Source organism: Rana temporaria, chromosome 2, assembly GCF_905171775.1.
Source record: "Rana temporaria chromosome 2, aRanTem1.1, whole genome shotgun sequence".
Lineage (NCBI taxonomy): Eukaryota > Metazoa > Chordata > Amphibia > Anura > Ranidae > Rana > Rana temporaria.
Genome location: NC_053490.1, coordinates 411799785 through 411817792, shown reverse-complemented (window position 1 = coordinate 411817792; position 18008 = coordinate 411799785). Strand labels below are relative to the sequence as shown.

At 46.3% G+C, this 18008-nt stretch overlaps 1 protein-coding gene across 1 annotated transcript in view; it reads right to left on the bottom strand.

Moving 5' to 3' along the window:
* PRKX (protein kinase X-linked) overlaps positions 1-9584 on the bottom strand; it is a 244170-nt gene extending 234586 nt beyond the window's left edge. Inside the window, exon 1 of the mRNA XM_040338163.1 lies at positions 9021-9584. Coding sequence (XP_040194097.1) covers positions 9021-9210 — 190 coding nt within the window. The 5' untranslated portion in view covers positions 9211-9584. The remainder of the gene's footprint in view (positions 1-9020) is intronic.
* Positions 9585-18008: the final 8424 nt, after the last annotated feature.

The following is an 18008-nucleotide window of genomic DNA, read 5'->3' as shown; positions in this document are numbered from 1 at the left end:
ATGTCAAAAATGGCCCAGTAGGCAAGTAGTTAAAAATGAAATAGAGTTTTCAGTTTGTGGTGTTTAGATACAGCTTAGTAGTTGCGCTTGTTGCAGACGTTAAATGGTGGTAACGTCCTCTGACTTTTTCGTATTTTCTTTGCAGGTGCATAAAAAAAAGGGGGGGGGGAGATAAAAAAACGTAGATAAAGAAAAAAATGGCTTTGTAAAGTTGGCTTTTAAAGTTGTAAAGTGAAGAGGGGAGGATTCGAATGTATTTGTTGCTGGAAGATCCACTCTAATTAAAGCCGTATCTAAAAGAGATGGATTGAGATTGCTTGCTGTAGACCAGCCGTCTCCAACCAGGGTCCCTCCATAGGTGGCTGTAACTGATTGATCTCCATCTATGTGATGGCTCATGCATAGTTCCAGGACCAACACCACTTAGGGTGCCCACGTGTCCCAGATTGCCCGGGATTGTCCCATAATTATCATTTATGTCCCTTGTCCCGGGCACCTTCATTCCGGGACAATACAGTGTCCCGGAATGAAATGAGGACACATAGCCACCCTAATAGACAATTGCCAAACTGTTTGCTAGGGCAGCCCGACTGGCATCTAGCAACCAGTGACGTCACATTCGCAGAGTCTCGGAGCGAGGCAGAGAGGAGCAAAGCCTTTATGCAGTGCTTTCCTGCGCGCCGTGTTCACCTACCTCCTCTCCTTGAGAAAAGGGAAACTGCCGCTCCAGGTGAGTGCACTCAGCAATCAGTGTCCTCTCAGAAGCGCGGGTGCAGGCAATGCACGGAGCGAAGACTGGAGAAAAAGACTGGACAGCCGCACTTCCACGAAATTCTTAAAATGTTGCTTTTAATAGTAAAAAATGGAAACAGCACTACAAGTCACAGCAGACAGTGGGGTGGATAGCTGACGCGTTTCGCACTTGGGTATCAGCGCTTAGTCATAGCTCCTCTCCTTCTCTGGCCACGGCAGCAGCACCCAGAGAGAGCAGCCAGAGCATCTCCTCCTGACTCCTCCAGTCTTCAGTGACCTCCCGGCAGGCGTCGGCATTGTGCAGTGCTGGCTTAGATCCATGGCTCGGCTACCCGTCCCGACTCCAGCACATTGCCCAACTTCTCCTCCTCCCGCCCGTGGCTCAAGCCGACCAACTGCCTGAGGGGGGCCTGGTTGGAAATGTGGTCACCCTAACACCACTTGGCTTAAAGGGTTTGTAAAATAATTTTTTGTTTTTATCTTAATAGCTTCCTTTACCTTAATGCAGTGCTGTTTTCATGTCCTCATTGTTCGCTTTTGCTCTCAAGTTGCTGTAATTCTTCTCTGATCTCCGCACTTCCTGGTTGTCTGTTTCCTGATGACCACAGTACTGCAAGCTTTCTCTCTGTGGTCACTAATCAAGGAGGTGTGATTACTGTGTGTCTAAAACCCCACAGCACCAATCAGTTTCGTTTTCCAAACCATCACTGCCCTGTATTGGCTCTGTGGCTCTGTACAGCACATAGGCAGGAAACAACATGCAAAAACTAAACTAGAAACTACAGTTACATTATATGATTGATTTTTATCTATTTTTAATAGGAATCAGTTAACTATTATGGCTCTATACCCTGTAAACCAGGGCTCGACAAATCCCGGTCGCCATGGCGACTAGAAATAGCGTCCTGGTGACTTGGCTTGGAAGGTTTTTGTGAAGTCCCCAGCTCTTCCTTGTGTGAGCTGGCGCCATCTGGTGGTGGCCGTTGGTATTACAAGTTATTACCACCAGATGTGAGCTGGCGCCATCTGGTGGTGGCCGTTGGTATTACAAGTTAAGCATTACAAGTTAAACAGCAATTCTAATGTCATTTTTCACTATTTTCACTGCCATCTTCTTCCCTCTAATTAGAACCCCCAAACATTATATATATTTTTATCCTAACACCCTAGAGAATAAAATGGCGATCGTTTCAATACTTTCTGTCACGCCGTATTTGCGCAGCGGTCTTACAAGCGCACTTTTTTGGGAAAAAAACTACACTTTTTTTCATTTTAAAAATAAGACAACAGTAAAGTTATCCCCATTTTTTTTAATATTATGAAAGATAATGTTACGCCGAGTAAATTCATACCCAACATGTCACGCTTCAAAATTGCGTCCGCTCGTGGAAAACTTTTACCCTTTAAAATCTTCATAGGCGACGTTTAAAAAAATCTACAGGTTGCATGTTTTGAGTTAGAGGAAGTCTAGGGCTAGAATTATTGCTCTTGCTCTACCAATCGCGGTGATACCTCACATGTGTGGTTTGAACACCGTTTACATATGCAGGCGCTGCTCACGTATGTGTTCGCTTCTGCGCGCAAGCTCGTCGGGACGGGGTGCGTTTTCTGGCTCCTAACTTTTTTAGCTGTCTCCTAGATTCCAAGCAAATTTGTCAAACCCTGCTGTAAACAGTCATTTCAGCAACAAAAAAAATATGTTTCCCTTACAACTCCTTTAACCAGCTCCATAACACCAATGATCTCTTTGGCTGTCTGTAGGGGGCATTCTTCCCAGTGGCCACCAATATAAGGGGCATTTTAACTCTTGGCCCCCCAATACATTGGTTTTATTAGGAGTTCCCCAAAACCTGACAAATAATTTCCATTGTTCCTCTGGGGGTAACAATGTTGAGAAAGGCTGTTGTAGGCACTCCCCACACGTTGGCCGGGTGACTAAATCCCGGGACCGGTTGAACCAAACGAGAGATATTACAGCGGGTACGGCAGATCACACATACACACGTCAGCTGGGATTTATCTGCTGGCGCTGGTTGTGTTAGTACAGGCGTGGACTTGTCGTAAACTTTATTAAATGGCGATGTTACTAATAATGAGCCGACTAAAATAGAAATCATTTGCATGAGTCTTTGTTTATAGTCAACTTAAAGCCGGCCAAAAAAAACTGTTGAGACTTGTTCACACATGCGGCTATTACTGAAAAGCCATCCAGCTCCATAGGAACATAAAGACACATTTTGGTACAGAATTGTTTCAAAGATGTGACATAATAATGACATGTGCAGCACAAGCAACAATTTCCTCCATCATGGAAGCGGTCTTATCTACCTACCTCCACTTTCCTGGTCACAGACATGGCGCCATTTCTTTACGGAAATAGCGAAGTTATACTACCAAGGCGCAACTGGGTCTACTTAACGCGGTTGTGGTGCAGCCCCAGTGAACCTAATGGGCAAGTTGGAGCCGCTTGTCAAACTCTGTACCCCAAGTTAACAATGCGGCAGCGAGAGGAAAAGCATTGCGGCTGCGGCATGTGAACAGCCCTGTCTGGCTGATATTTTACAGGTCGGGTGGGTAGTGACTATGTAAGGCAGGAACGGGACGCTTTTTTGTCACTTCTTCCAACCACCCTCCTTTATTGCCCGTACACGCGATCTGAAAATTGGACGAAAAATACCGCTTTTAACGCAATCGTAAGTACAGAGCGTTCGATAGCCGATCACGACAATTCATACAATATCATTTTATTGGACGAGCACGTAAATTTTCGCTCGTCAGTATAGTGTCGTCCGAAAATACAATACAAATGACGTCACTTTTTTTTCAGCCGTACGAGAATTTTCGTGACTTTAGTAACCGACTCAATTTCTACTTGCGATTATTAAGCGGAAAAAGTCGGAGGATTTGTCATCTGATTTTCGGATCGTGTGTACGGGGCATTAAAATGGTTGTAAACCTCATACATGAAATATGAACAAAGCTTATCCCTCTATAGTGTACTTTTCTCTATCCAGACCACTTAAGCCTCGTACACGCGACCGGTTTTCCCGGCAGGAAAACTCCCAGGAGAGCATTTGGCCAGGAATCAGTCGGGAATCCAGACGGGAAAATAGAGAACCCTGCTCTCTATTTTCGACGGGTTTCATAGCAGAGTATTTCCTGCTGAGAAAACCAGTCGTTTGTATGCTTACTTGTCCCAGGTAAACCCGCGCATGCTGGATAAGAGTTTGACGCATGCGCGGTAGCATACAAGTTTAGTGCGGGGTGTAGAAAGATGGCGGCGATGGCATTGAATGTGACGAGCGCCGGCTGCGAAGCTTTGTGCCCACGGCAAAGTTTACCCGACATGTAGCAATCAGCACACATTCAACGTTGCAGGTCGAAATTTTTTTTTATTAAAACAAGTAGTGAGAAAGAGTCGCGTTGCTTCCTTACCGCCAAGCCTCTGAAGCGTGATCCGAACACACATTTGGCTTCAGGGACAAGCAAGATTTGGATGCATAAATCTACCCTAAAAAACGCACATCTTTTTTATACCGGTTAGGCAAAATAGGAAAATGTTTATGAATATTTAGACTTTAAAGAGGAAGTAAACCCCCGCCCCCTGCCCGAAAAACGGGGATAAACACAATCCTGCAAGAGAAAGGCATAATGAGCTAGTATGCATAGCATACTAGCTCATTATGTGCCATTTACCTGAAATCAAAGCCCCCGCAGTCCTCCTCATTCGCTGCTGCCACCATGTCCCCTGGCACATTCTTCCTGTTTTCCCCGCTCCGGCGCTATGATTGGCCGGAGCGGCAATGACTTTACTCCCACGCATGCGCGTGGGACCGGCAGATCACCGCGCATCCGCGGGAATACGCCATTAAACCAAGTTATGCCATTCTTAAAAACGGCACTTTTGGTGCGCCTGCGCCACGCGCCGTACACAACGGCGCCTGTCATTATTGTAAATATCTCCTAAACCGTGTAGGTTTAGGAGATATTTCTTGCACCTATGGGTAAGCCTTAATCCAGGCTTACCTGCAGGTGCAAGTTGTGTGGTTGGGTTTACAACCACTTTAAGTGGGTATGCTTGGTGAAGTTCTGAGTGTATATGTACCCGCTTACCTTCTTACACATTGAATCCAAAAGAGCAACGTGCCCAGACAGAAGACATGAAAACAATGAAGTATATATAGACACACAATCAGCAATTGCTCAACATCTAATTGCTAACCACAGCATTCTTCTACCGAGACTGATCTATAAATACTGGAAGAAAATAAAGCCAAGCTCTGCCCATCGCAGCCAATCAGATGTCTCCTTTCAATCCTTGCATGCACTAGAAAAACACAACTGGCCTGTGATTGGTTAATGAAGGCAGCACCTTTTATAGTAAGTGTGTTAAAAGGACAGTCCACCTTTTGGGGAAAAAAAATTAAAAATAAAATGTACCCACGTAAAAAAAAAAAATGTAATGTACATTTATTACACTTTTGCATTGAAATCTGAAGAGCCTTGCAACTGTGATGAGCATATGATGGGTGCAATTTACAGCCATCTGCACTGTTTACATCCCAGCCCCATACAGAGGTAGTACGGTACGGACCTATCATCAAACTAAAGTGCAGAGACCTCATTTGTGCCGGGTAATCTACGCATTTCTCTGCCGCAGTGGCAGATGGAACTTGTAGTCTTTCCTATCACAGTACCATGTAGACCAGGGATCCTCAAACTACGGCCCTCCAGCTGTTGCATAACTACACATCCCATGAGGCATTGTAAAACTCTGACATTCACAGACATGCCTAGACATGATGGGAATTGTAGTTCCTGAACAACTGGAGGGTCATAGTTTGAAGACCCCTGATGTAGAAGGATCAGTGAATGGATAGAGGCAGCTGTGGAAGGCAAAAAATAAATAAAAAAATTGCAGGATGCTCCAGGAAAAAGCACCCCGCTATTCAATTGAGAAGTAGGGGGGGGGGTAATGAAAGTGCGCCCATGTTTCATGTTTCACCCTAGAGATCTGAAATTAAACATCTAAAAATGGAGGGAAAGGGGGAATTGGGCCGACAGGGGGGACCCCCTGTCGGCCGAATTCCCCAATTTCCCCTTTCCCTCCATTTTTTGCTGTATATTTGGTTAGAGCAACAGTACCCAACAGGGCATATGATCCATTATAGGTTTTGATACCCATAACCTATACACTAGTGGCATCTTGCGTATCCCCCTTCCCCCCTTATATTTAATACTGAAATGAAACAGGACTGGAAAGGTGAAGTATGCCGTTCAGAGGTGTATTTATTAAAAATAAAAAGCTTATTTATTCTAGAACAGGCTTTGTTGTAGTGAATTTTCACAGAGCAGCCCAGATCCTCCTCTTCTAGGGTCCCTCTTGTGATCCTGGCACCTCCCACCTGTTCAGTGCCCCCACAGCAAGCAGCTTGCTATGGGGGCACCCGAGTCACAGCTCCCTGTATCCATTCAGACACGGAGCCCCGACCTGGCCTCTCTCCCCTGATTGGCTAGCTGACTTTGATTGACAGCAGCGGGAGCCAATGGCTCTGCTGCTTTGTCTCAGCCAATCAGGAAGGAGAATCTCAAATAGGTGAAACACTCGTGGACATCGCTGGACAGAGAGGGACCTCAGATAAGTATTAGAGGGGGCTGCTGAAATCAAAAGACGCTGCACACAGAAGGCTTTTTATATTAACTCATAGAATGCATTAAGATAAAAAAAACGTTTGTCTTTACAACACCTTTATTTGGTTTATCTCATCCCTGTAAACTGATCCATCTTGCTGGAGAGCTTGTGCTTTTGAAAAAAAAAAACTAGAAAAACAGAAAGGCTAAAAAAAAAAAAACGAATGCAGGCATCACCTCTAAGAATCGGTAGGCTGCAATTTTTTCTGCTCCCCTAAAACTAAACCTGCATTTAACCCTTGCAGTGCCGGGGAAGCCCAATACACAGGAGGATTTCTGTATGGAAAAAAAAAAAAAGAAGAGGATCGCTGTAAATCAATTACCCCAACAGAGACAGCAATACAAAGCTGACAAGGGTTCTAACCCTTGCAACGCTCCATCCAAAACAGGAAAAAAAAGTTTTAGCTGTGCAGGTTTTGGCACCACATTCAAAACGCACTGGGTGTGCGATCTACTGAGGGTGGCAATGTATTCCTAACGACACCCCAAAGGCAGATTGAAAACGCAGTGCGCCTGCTTGCACCAGGTACCACGCAATCTGATTGCAAAGTTGTGCATGCGCTCATTTTTAGCGTGCGACTTTCAGTCTATTCAAAAGAATGGCCTGAAAAAAAAAAAATACACACCGAAGTTGATTTACTAAAACTGGAGAGGGCAAAATCTGGTGCAGCTCTGCATAGAAACCAATCAGCTTCCAGGTTTGATCCCCCCGGGGGTTCACAGGTCACATGGCATGACAAGTCGCATCCTATTATCGGCAATAGGACTTTGCAGTGCTGCACCGATTTCTACTTTTGGAGATTTCAGGAGCGACTCGCAGAGACACTTGTGCATGAAATCGCCCAGATGTCAACGCACTTAGACCCCTTTCACACAGAGGCGGTTTTCAGGCGTTTTAGCACCTGCCATACTTTTCAGGGACATTATGAAAAGTCCTACAAGCGGCATCTTTGGGGCAGTTTGGGAAAGCCAATTGAACGACCTTCCGAGGCGCCTGAAAACTGCTCTGGAAATGCACCACGGGCGCTTTTAACCCTTTCTTTGTCGGGTTAAAAATGCCCCGATAGCAGGTGGAAAGTGACACTTAAACAGCGGTAAAGCAGCGCTACAACTAACGGCGGTTTACCGCGGCCCCAGTGTGAAATGGGTCTATCCGGCAGCTTTGATATCGTGCGATTTCAACTAGGGTTGTCCCGATACCGGTATCGGGACCGATACCGAGTATTTGCGGGAGTACTCGTACTCCCGCAAATACCCCCGATACTGAAATAGAATACTTGCCCGCCGCCGCAAACCGCAAAGCCGCCGTTAATCAGCGTGCGGGGAACATTACAGCTTTCATTTGAATAGCTGTATCCCCGCCATGTATAGACACTCCCCCTTGCGCGGGATTGGACGGATGATCTGTCCAATCCCGAGCAAGGGGGAGTGTCTATGCGCGGCGGGGATACAGCTATTCAAACGAAAGCTGTAATGTTCCCTGCACGCTGATTAACGCGGCACGTGGGACATGGCTGCAATATGTGGGGGACATGGCTGCATTATGTGGGGGACATGGCTGCATTATGTGGGGGGACATGGCTGCAATATGTGGGGGGACATGGCTGCAATATGTGGGGGGACATGGCTGCAATATGTGGGGGACATGGCTGCAATATGTGGGGGACATGGCTGCAATATGTGGGGGACATGGCTGCAATATGTGGGGGACATGGCTGCAATATGTGGGGGACATGGCTGCATTATGTGGGGGACATGGCTGCATTATGTGGGGGACATGGCTGCATTATGTGGGGGACATGGCTGCAATATGTGGGGGACATGGCTGCAATATGTGGGGGACATGGCTGCATTATGTGGGGGACATGGCTGCATTATGTGGGGGACATGGCTGTAATATGTGGGGGGACATGGCTGCATATGTGGGGGGACATGGCTGCATTTGGGGACACATTTAAAAAAAAGTATCGGTATTCGGTATCGGCGAGTACATGAAAAAAAGTATCGGTACTCGTACTCAGTCCTAAAAAAATGGTATCGGGACAACCCTAATTTCAACTGAAGTTGCAGGATTTCAAAGCCACATTAGGTGTGAACCAGGGCTCAAATCGCATGTCAGATCGGCGCCTATGGTTGGCAGTAGGAGCGGACTTTGCGGTGCCGCACTGATTTCCAAAACAAGTTCCTGCACTACGATTGGCGACTTCGGGGGGCGATTTCAATAGACATCTGTACATGAACCTACACAGATGTTTTTCAAGTTGCCCCCCGAAGTCGGACCGAAATGCGGCTTTGAAATCCAGCGAGTTCAGGTGAAGTCGCGCGATTTCAAAGCTGCATTCGGGGTGAACGAGCTGATTGGTTACCATGCAGAGCGGCACCAGATTCCAAGTTCTCCAGCTTTAGTAAATCTCCAGCATAGATGTAACCCGGCCCCCCGACACCCCAATCCGATGTCTGTGGGGGTCACCACACCGATTCCAATCAACTTTAGATCTACCACAACTATGTCATACGAGGTGCAGGTTGTGCCGTGGGTTGTCAGGTGCGATGACACCCAGGCGCCAAACACTTACCCACGGTGGCCACGGTGTCGAAGTCGTCCAGCTTGTATTGAGGTTGGAGGTCGGGGCAGGGCGGCGAGATGCGACCACACACGCTGAGTCCGAGGCACCCCGGGCTGGGGCTAGCGACTCCCCCATCGCAGCTGCCCTTACCACCACTCCTGGATTTGCCCGTCCCGGCGGCGCTGGCGGCTCCTTCCATCCCAAGCGCGTTCAGATCAAAGCTACAGTAAGCTGCAGGTAAGTGTCTCCTGAAGGGGCGCCCACAGATGCGGAGAGCGGCTCACTCCTGGTCTGCCCAGGTGGCATTGCCAGTCATCAGTCTGCCATCCCTCATTGTGTCTGGGCACTGCGAGGGATGGAGGGGAGGCACTGCTGAGAAAAACGTGCTGCTACTCAGTGCTGGACACAATACATCCTCACAAGTCTCCTCAACTGACCCGCAGCCCCGCTGTCACCCGGCCGGCCCCTCGCTGCTCTCTCACTACTCACTCACTACTATGGGCGGCTGACGTAGAAGAAAGGAATGGGGAAGAGGCTCGCTCGTCTCTCCGCTTCAGCCGTTTACTCGGAGAAATCCCGCATCTCCGGATCCCTTTAGACGTGTGTGCTCCCCCTGCTGGCCGCTGGGTGGTGCTGGCTGGAGCCCAACACGCTGATTCTCAGGAGACACCAAGAAACTTTATACCAAAAATGTCATCATTGCAGCTTAGATGTGGAGGCTGCGTCTTTTTTTTTTTTTCTTTTTTTCACTTTGTTTTTTCACGTGGTGATCTAGCTGGTAACACACTTCCTGTATTATGCACCACCAAGGCAGCCATCACAAATTTTGGGGCCCCTTACACAGCTTTTCTCTCTCTCCTGACACAACATAATAAGCGGGGGGCAGGGGCTGGGGACCATCGGGCCCCTTACAGGTGTAATGCAAAAAAAAATAAAAAATAGGAGGGGGGCCGGCTGGGCCTGTACGGGGCCCTGGGGACCATTAGGCCCCTTACAGGTTTAATGCAAAAAAAGTAGAAAAAATTTATCAAAATAGATTTAAAAAACGGGAGGGGGGCCAGCCAGGCTTGCAAGGGGCCCTTGGGAAAATCGTGCCCCTTACAGGTGTAATGCAAAAAAGAAAAACGGGAGGGGGTCAGCCGTGCCCCTTAGGAGCATCGTGCCCCTTGGGACCATCGGGCCCCTTACAGGTGTAATCAGGGCCGCCATCAGGAATTATGGGGCCCCTTACACAGCTTCAGGCATGGGCCCCCTGGAGCAGAGAACCGGGGGGGGGGTGCTGCCGCCTGAAATTGAGAAGCGGGGGCTGCCGCGGATTGAGAAGCGGGGGGGGCCCTTTACACAAAAAAGAAGAAATAAAGAAAAAAATATATAAAAAAAAGGGGGTAGCCATCTGGGGACCTCTGGGCCCTTTAATAAAAATAAAAAAGATATATAAAAAATATATATATTTTTTTTAAAAAGGGGGTTGCCATCTGGGGACCTCTGGGCCCTTTAATAATATATATAAATGTTTGTGTGTATATATATATATATATATATATATATATATATATATATATATATATATATATATATATAAAGAAATTACAAAAAAGGGGGGTTGCCATCCGGGACCTCTGGGCCCTTTAATAAAAATGAAAAAAAGAAACCTCTGGGCTCTTTAATAATAAAATATATATATATATATATATATATATATATATATATTAAAATAAACATTTATGAAAAAAAAGGGGGGTTGCCATCTGGGGACCTCAGGGCCCTTTAATAAAAAAAAAAAAAAATATATATATATATATATATATATATATATATATAAACAAAAATAAACATTTATAAAAAAAAAGGGGGGGATTTGCCACACATGGGGCCCTGGGGACCTCTGAGCCCTTTAATTATATATATATATATATATATATATAAAAAAATATATAAAGACAAAAAAAATATATATAAAAAATATATAATTTTTTTAATTAAAAAAGGGGGGTTGCCATCCGGGGCCCTATAAAAAAAATATATAAAGACAAAAAAAAAAAAATATATATATATATATATATATATATATATATATATATATATATATATAAAAAAAAATATATAATTTTTATAAAAAAAGGGGGGTTGCCACCCGGGGCCCTGGGGACCTCTGGGCCCTTTAATAATAATAATAATATTATATATATATATGGGGACCTCCGGACCTCTAAAAAAAAATATATATATATAAATAAAATATTTTTTTTATAAAAAAGGGGGGGTTGCCATCCGGGGCCTCCGGGCCCCTGGGGACCTCCGGACCTCTAAAAAAAAAATTGGCCCCTAAAAAAAAAAAAATGTTTTTTTTTTTTTAAAGGGGGTTGCCATCCGGGCCCCTGGGGACCTCCGGGCCCCTTACAGGTGTAATGCCTGTACCCCCCTGATGGCGGCCCTGGGTGTAATGCCTATACCCCCCTGATGGCGGCCCTGCCCCCCACTCTGGATGAAGGAGCACTGCTCCCAACTGTCCCTGATTTTGAGGCCGGGTTCACACCTATGCGAATTGGTTGCGGCTTAAACGGCATTCAATTCGCATAACATTATAAAATACATTGATTTCAATGAGGATGGTTCACATATGTGCGATGCATTCGCACTGCGCATTGCCAAAAAAACGTTTCTAGGCATTGCGGTGCGGCTCAGGTGCAAATTCAGGACCATTATCTTCTATGGGCACGCATCTGATTCGCAGATGTGTTAACCGGTTAACGCCCACCCAGCTGCTGCACAACCGAGGTATTTATCTCTTCAGTGGGCGGGCCTGTAAACTATAACGGCGGTCTCCACGGCGGATTAGCCGCGAGATCGCCGTTATCGGTGGCGGGAGAGAGTCCCGCCGCTCTCCCGCGCCCTCCGCCGCTTACCGGAGCCATCGGTAGCGGCGGAGGCGATCGGGTGCTGCTGCCTAGTGAGTGAGGATGCGAGTGAGGGCAAGATGGTCCCCACCCATCCTCATAGCTTTGCTGGGCGGAAGTGACGTCAAAACGTCAGTCCCGCCCAGCGTCTTAGGCCTTATACACACTACCGAACAGGTCTGCTGAAACTGGTCCGCGGACCAGTTTCCGCGGACATGTCCGACCGTGTGTAGGGCCTACCGGACAGTTTTCCGGCCTAGCGGACAGGTTTCCAGCGGACAAAAGTTTCTTAGCTTGCTAAGAAACTTGTCCGCTGGAAACCTGTCCGTCGGACATGTCCGCTGGTTAGTACGTCTAACCAGCGGACCGGAATTCCCCGCGGACCGTTTTCATCGGACATGTCTGGTCGTGTGTACAAGACCTTAAAGAGACATTTTTTTGTTGTCATTTTTTTAAATGACAAATTTTCCTTTTTTTTTTTTTTTTTTGCATTTAAGTCTAAATATGAGATGTGAAGTCTTTTTGACCCCAGATCTCATATTTAAGAGGACCTGTCATGATTTTTTCTATTACAAGGGATGTTTACATTCCTTGTAATAGGAATAAAAGTGATACATTTTTATTTTATTTTTTATTTCAGTGTAAAAAATTATAAAATCAATAAAAATAAATAAGAAAACAAAAAAATTTTTTTTTAAAGCGTCCCGTCCCAACGAGCTCGCACGCAGAAGCGAACGCATACGCGAGTAGCGCCCGCATATGAAAACGGTGTTCAAACCACACAAGTGAGGTATCGCCGCGATCGTTAGAGCGAGAGCAATAATTCTAGCCCTAGACCTCCTCTGTAGCTCAAAAAATGCAATTTTATAGAATTTTTTAAACGTCGCCTATCTAAATTTTTAAATTTAAAAGGGTAAAAGTTTAACGCCATGCCACGAGCGGGCGCAATTTTTAAGCGTGACATGTTGGGTATCATTTTACTCAGCGTACCATTATCTTTCACAATATATAAAAAAATTGGGCCAAATTTATTGTTGTCTTATTTTTTTATTCAAAAAAGTGACTTTTCTCCAAAAAAAGTGCGCTTGTAAGACCGCTGCTTTTCTAACACCGCTTCTCTATGGTGTTAGAAAATATATATATAATGTTTGGGGGTTTTAAGTAATTTTCTAGCAAAAAAAAATGTTTTAGTCTTGTAAACGCCGAATCTGAAAAACAGGCTTGGGGCTTAAGTGGTTAATTTCTCATCAGGATTTCCCTCATTCCTCCTCATGTGTCCCTCATTTTGGTCTGATCTATATAGTTGTATATAAAATGCACTTTTTATCTATCAAAACGTGTTTCCTAGTGCTAAACCTTTCATCTGATTTCTAAATTGCTGCATTTGTAAATTCCAAAAACAAATATAAAGGAATAGTAGTGGTAAAAAAAAGCCCTTGTGGGTTTAGCCAATCTTGTTTTTTTGTACAATTCTCCTTTAAGGGGGTGTGGCAAGGGGTGTGTCCTATGCCTGCATACTTTTGCTGATAGGTGTCCCTCATTCCCATCCCTAAAAGATTTGTTTAGCATACACTATAGGCAGTGGCGGTTGGTGGCTTTTTGTTAAGGGGGGGCAACAAACAACCACCCCCCCCCCCAAGGCACCTCAAAGCACCCCCCGCTGTCTGCCGGTCCACCAGCACCTACCCCATCTAGGCGGGCACATCAGGCAGCAACCTCCCACACCATTTTTTACTGACAAAACATGGAAAATATCCTGGCAGAGCACATTCTTTACTGACAAGCTGAGAAATGATTGAAAACAAACACAATGAATATTTGAACAGTGTAAACATGAAAAGGAAACACTGACAATACCTATAACAAAGTAAATTGCTTGACTTACATGTAAAAAGTCAACTTAGCATGAAATTATCAGCCCCTGATATTTACTGGCAGTTGTAAAAAAAATGATTGATTTGTACAAACTGTCAGTAAATTTACTGGCGGTTGGCAACCCAGGGCAGCAGCAGGGATCGGGGCATCTGCAGACATCAGGCTGCAGCTCCTGTGTCTTCTCCATCTCGCTTCCACCATGCGTCTCCTCCACCCCTTCTAGGCGTCCAATAGGATCGTCTGTCCTTTCAGCCAATCAGGTGTCAGACCCGCTTCCTGATTGGCTGGGAGGAGGATCAGTGTTGAAACAGTGAATATTCTTTCGCTGTTGCAACACACCTGGGTGGGCTCCAAACGCAATGCTCTGCATCCCGAGCCCACCCTATTTTGAAGCCTATTAGTGACTAATGGCTCTAATCAGGTGTTTCAAAAAACACCCTGCTATAGGAATTCATGTGCCCGGTCTCCTATGCCAATCGCATAGACAGGGAAGGGCGGCAGCAGTGAATAGGGGAGGTGGTGCCGGTGCGCCCGCATTGGACGGGATGCCCCAGATTATAGCAAACCTGGGACACTTTTGGGTGCTCCAAAGAGGATTAAATTTATGGCGCACTTAGTGCCCCCTCACCCTCCTATCAGGCCTTGTTCTGAGCCACATTCCTGTCTGAATATTGTGTCTGGGTTTTAGGCAGACTGAAACCCGGACACATGATTCAAAACCCAGACTGGCCAGGTGAATTTCAGACAGGTGGCAACCCTAACTTGGACAGCAGCATTGTCAGTCTAAATCAGGGTGGAGGGCTACTGATGCAGTTCGTTTTGCACAGAGTGGCCCCGATCCTCGTCTTCTGGGGTCCCTCGGCGGCTATCTTGGTGCACTCCCATGTCATATAGTGGCGGCCATAGCCACCGAGTGTATCACTTGGCCCCATCCCCCCAGCGTGTCGCGTCATTGATTTGATTGACAGCAGCGGAAGCCAATGGCTGCGCTGCTATCAATCATCCAATGAAGAGCCCACAAGAGCTGGGGGAAAACAACGCGGCATCGCGCCCACGGAGATTCGTGGCTCAGGTAAGTAAAACGGTGGCTCGGGGGGGCCCGAGAGTGCAAGGAGTATTTTCATAGGATGCATTAAGGTGAAAAAACATGAAGCTTTACAACCCCTTTAAGCCCCCTGATACTTTTGGCTGCCGCCTGCTAATCGTGACCCATTCAAGTAAATTGGGCCACTCTGCAAGCACCCCACAACTGCATGCTTCTGCGGGGTCCAAGGGATTGTGGCAGGTGGTGAGAAAGCAACACAGCACTGCCTGCTATAACTCCTTGTTTGCTGTACTGCACAAGGCCGCGGGGTACTTGCAGAGCGGTCTCATTCACTTGACTGGGTCATGCTTGGCAGGTGCTACACCCACCAACCATGACAGGGCGTATAACTCCTGCTGCGGCTTCCACATGTACACCCATGGCCACTGCAGCTAAAGGGGGTACAGTTGGGGCAGGGGTGGTAAAAAAAAAATCTTAACTATGGGGTTTTACCACTCCCCAAATTGCAAATGTAAATGACCCCATACTGTTCTGAGCCCCCTATAAGGTTGCTTTCACACTGATGTGCTGCAGTTTACATGCACTGTGGGTGAAGCGCAGAGAATCTACGACTTTCCTGGGTTAGCTGCGCTTTGCCATACACTTCTATTATATCCTGCAGGTATGGTGCACTTTCTGAAATCGCACAAAAACTCCTGAATTCAGAAAGTGCAGCAAACCTGCAGGATATAATAGAAGTCTATGGCTAAGTGCAGCAAACCCGCAGGATATAATAGAAGTCTATGGCTAAGCGCAGCAAACCCGCAGGATATAATAGAAGTCTATGGCTAAGTGCAGCAAACCCGCAGGATATAATAGAAGTCTATGGCTAAGTGCAGCAAACCCGCAGGATATAATAGAAGTCTATGGCTAAGCGCAGCAAACCCGCAGGATATAATAGAAGTCTATGGCTAAGCGCAGCAAACCCGCAGGATATAATAGAAGTCTATGGCTAAGTGCAGCAAACCCACAGGATATAATAGAAGTCTATGGCTAAGTGCAGCAAACCCGCAGGATATAATAGAAGTCTATGGCTAAGCGCAGCAAACCCGCAAGATATAATAGAAGTCTATGGCTAAGCGCAGCAAACCCGCAGGATATAATAGAAGTCTATGGCTAAGCGCAGCAAACCCGCAGGATATAATAGAAGTCTATGGCTAAGTGCAGCAAACCCACAGGATATAATAAAAGTCTATGGCTAAGTGCAGCAAACCCGCATGATATAATAGAAGTCTATGGCTAAGCGCAGCAAACCCGCAGGATATAATAGAAGTCTATGGCTAAGTGCAGCAAATCCGCAGGATATAATAGAAGGCTATGTCTAAGCGCAGCAAACCCATCGGACAGCAGATTATGCGACTCTTGCTCCCTACTACAGCTTCAACCTTACAAGTAGTCCCTCTGCATGGCACTTTGTTTGATGCTCTGGCATGGTGGGTCAGCAAGCCCAGGAAGCGATCTACCAGTCACCTGTCTGCGATCTACAGGTTGATGACCCCCAGTCTAGGGGAAAGGGAAGTGCTCCTTTCAAACTTGTGCGACTTGGGATCAGACTTGTGAGACCCCAAGTCACAGGACATGTGAAATTCAAAGTATTTATATTAGAGCCGTCTGATACTACAGAAGTCGCTGCAACGTTATAAAAGTTTCCTGCACTACTTTGATCCAAGTTTTTGATGTGACTTTGGTCCAGAAAATGTAAAGTCAGATCTAAGTCACGCCAAATGTCACATCAAAGTTGCACTCCAAAAGTCGCACTGGAAATCGAGCGACTTTGGAGACGTGCTAATGGTAAAAACCCGCAGGATATAATAAAAGTCTATGGCTAAGTGCAGAAAACCCGCAGGATATAATAGAAGTCTATGGCTAAGTGCAGCAAACCCGCAGGATATAATAGAAGTCTATGGCTAAGCGCAGCAAACCCGCAGGATATAATAGAAGTCTATGGCCCCATACACACGAGAGGATTTATCCGCAGATACGGTCCAGCGGACCGTTTCCACGGATAAATCCTCTCAAAGATTTCCGCAGATTTCTATGCGATGGAGTGTACACACCATCGCATTGAAATCCCCGCGGAAATCCTCTGCCGATGACGTGTCGCGCCGTCGCCGCGATTATGACGCGGCGACGGGCACGACGCTGTCATATAAGGAATTCCACGCATGCGTCAAATCATTACGACGCGTGCGGGGAATCCCTTTGGACGAATGGATCCGGTAAGTCTGTACAGACGAGCGGATCCATCCGTTGGAATGGATTCCAGCAGATGGATTTGTTGTGCAGCACAGCAAATATTCGATCTGCTGAAATCCATCCCAGAGGAGATTTCTCCGCGGAAAAAGATCCGCTGGCGTGTACACACCATAGGATCTATCCGCAGAAACCCATTTGCTGGGATTTATCTGCGGATGGATTCTATCGTGTGTATGGGGCCTATGGCTAAGCGCAGCAAACCCGCAGGATATAATAGAAGTCTATGGCTAAGTGCAGCAAACCCGCAGGATATAATAAAAGTCTATGGCTAAGTGCAGCAAGCCCGCAGGATATAATAAAAGTCTATGGCTAAGTGCAGAAAACCCGCAGGATATAATAGAAGTCTATGGCTAAGTGCAGCAAACCCGCAGGATATAATAGAAGTCTATGGCTAAGTGCAGCAAACCCGCAGGATATAATAGAAGTCTATGGCTAAGCGCAGCAAACCCGCAGGATATAATAGAAGTCTATGGCTAAGTGCAGCAAACCCGCAGGATATAATAGAAGTCTATGGCTAAGCGCAGCAAACCCATCGGACAGCAGAATTTGCGACTCTTGCTCCCTACTACAGCTTCAACTTTACAAGTAGTCCCTCTGCATGGCACTTTGATGCTCTGGCATGGTGGGTCAGCAAGCCCAGCCAGCGATCTACCAGTCACCTGTCTGCGATCTACAGGTTGATGACCCCCAGTCTAGGGGAAAGGGAGGTGCTCCTTTCACACTTGTGTGACTTGGGATCAGACTTGTGAGACCCCAAGTCACAGGACATGTGAAATTCAAAGTATTTCTATGAGAGCCGTCTGATACTACAGAAGTCGCTGCAACTTTATAAAAGTTTCCTGCACTACTTTGATCCAAGTTTTTGATGTGACTTTGGTTCAGAAA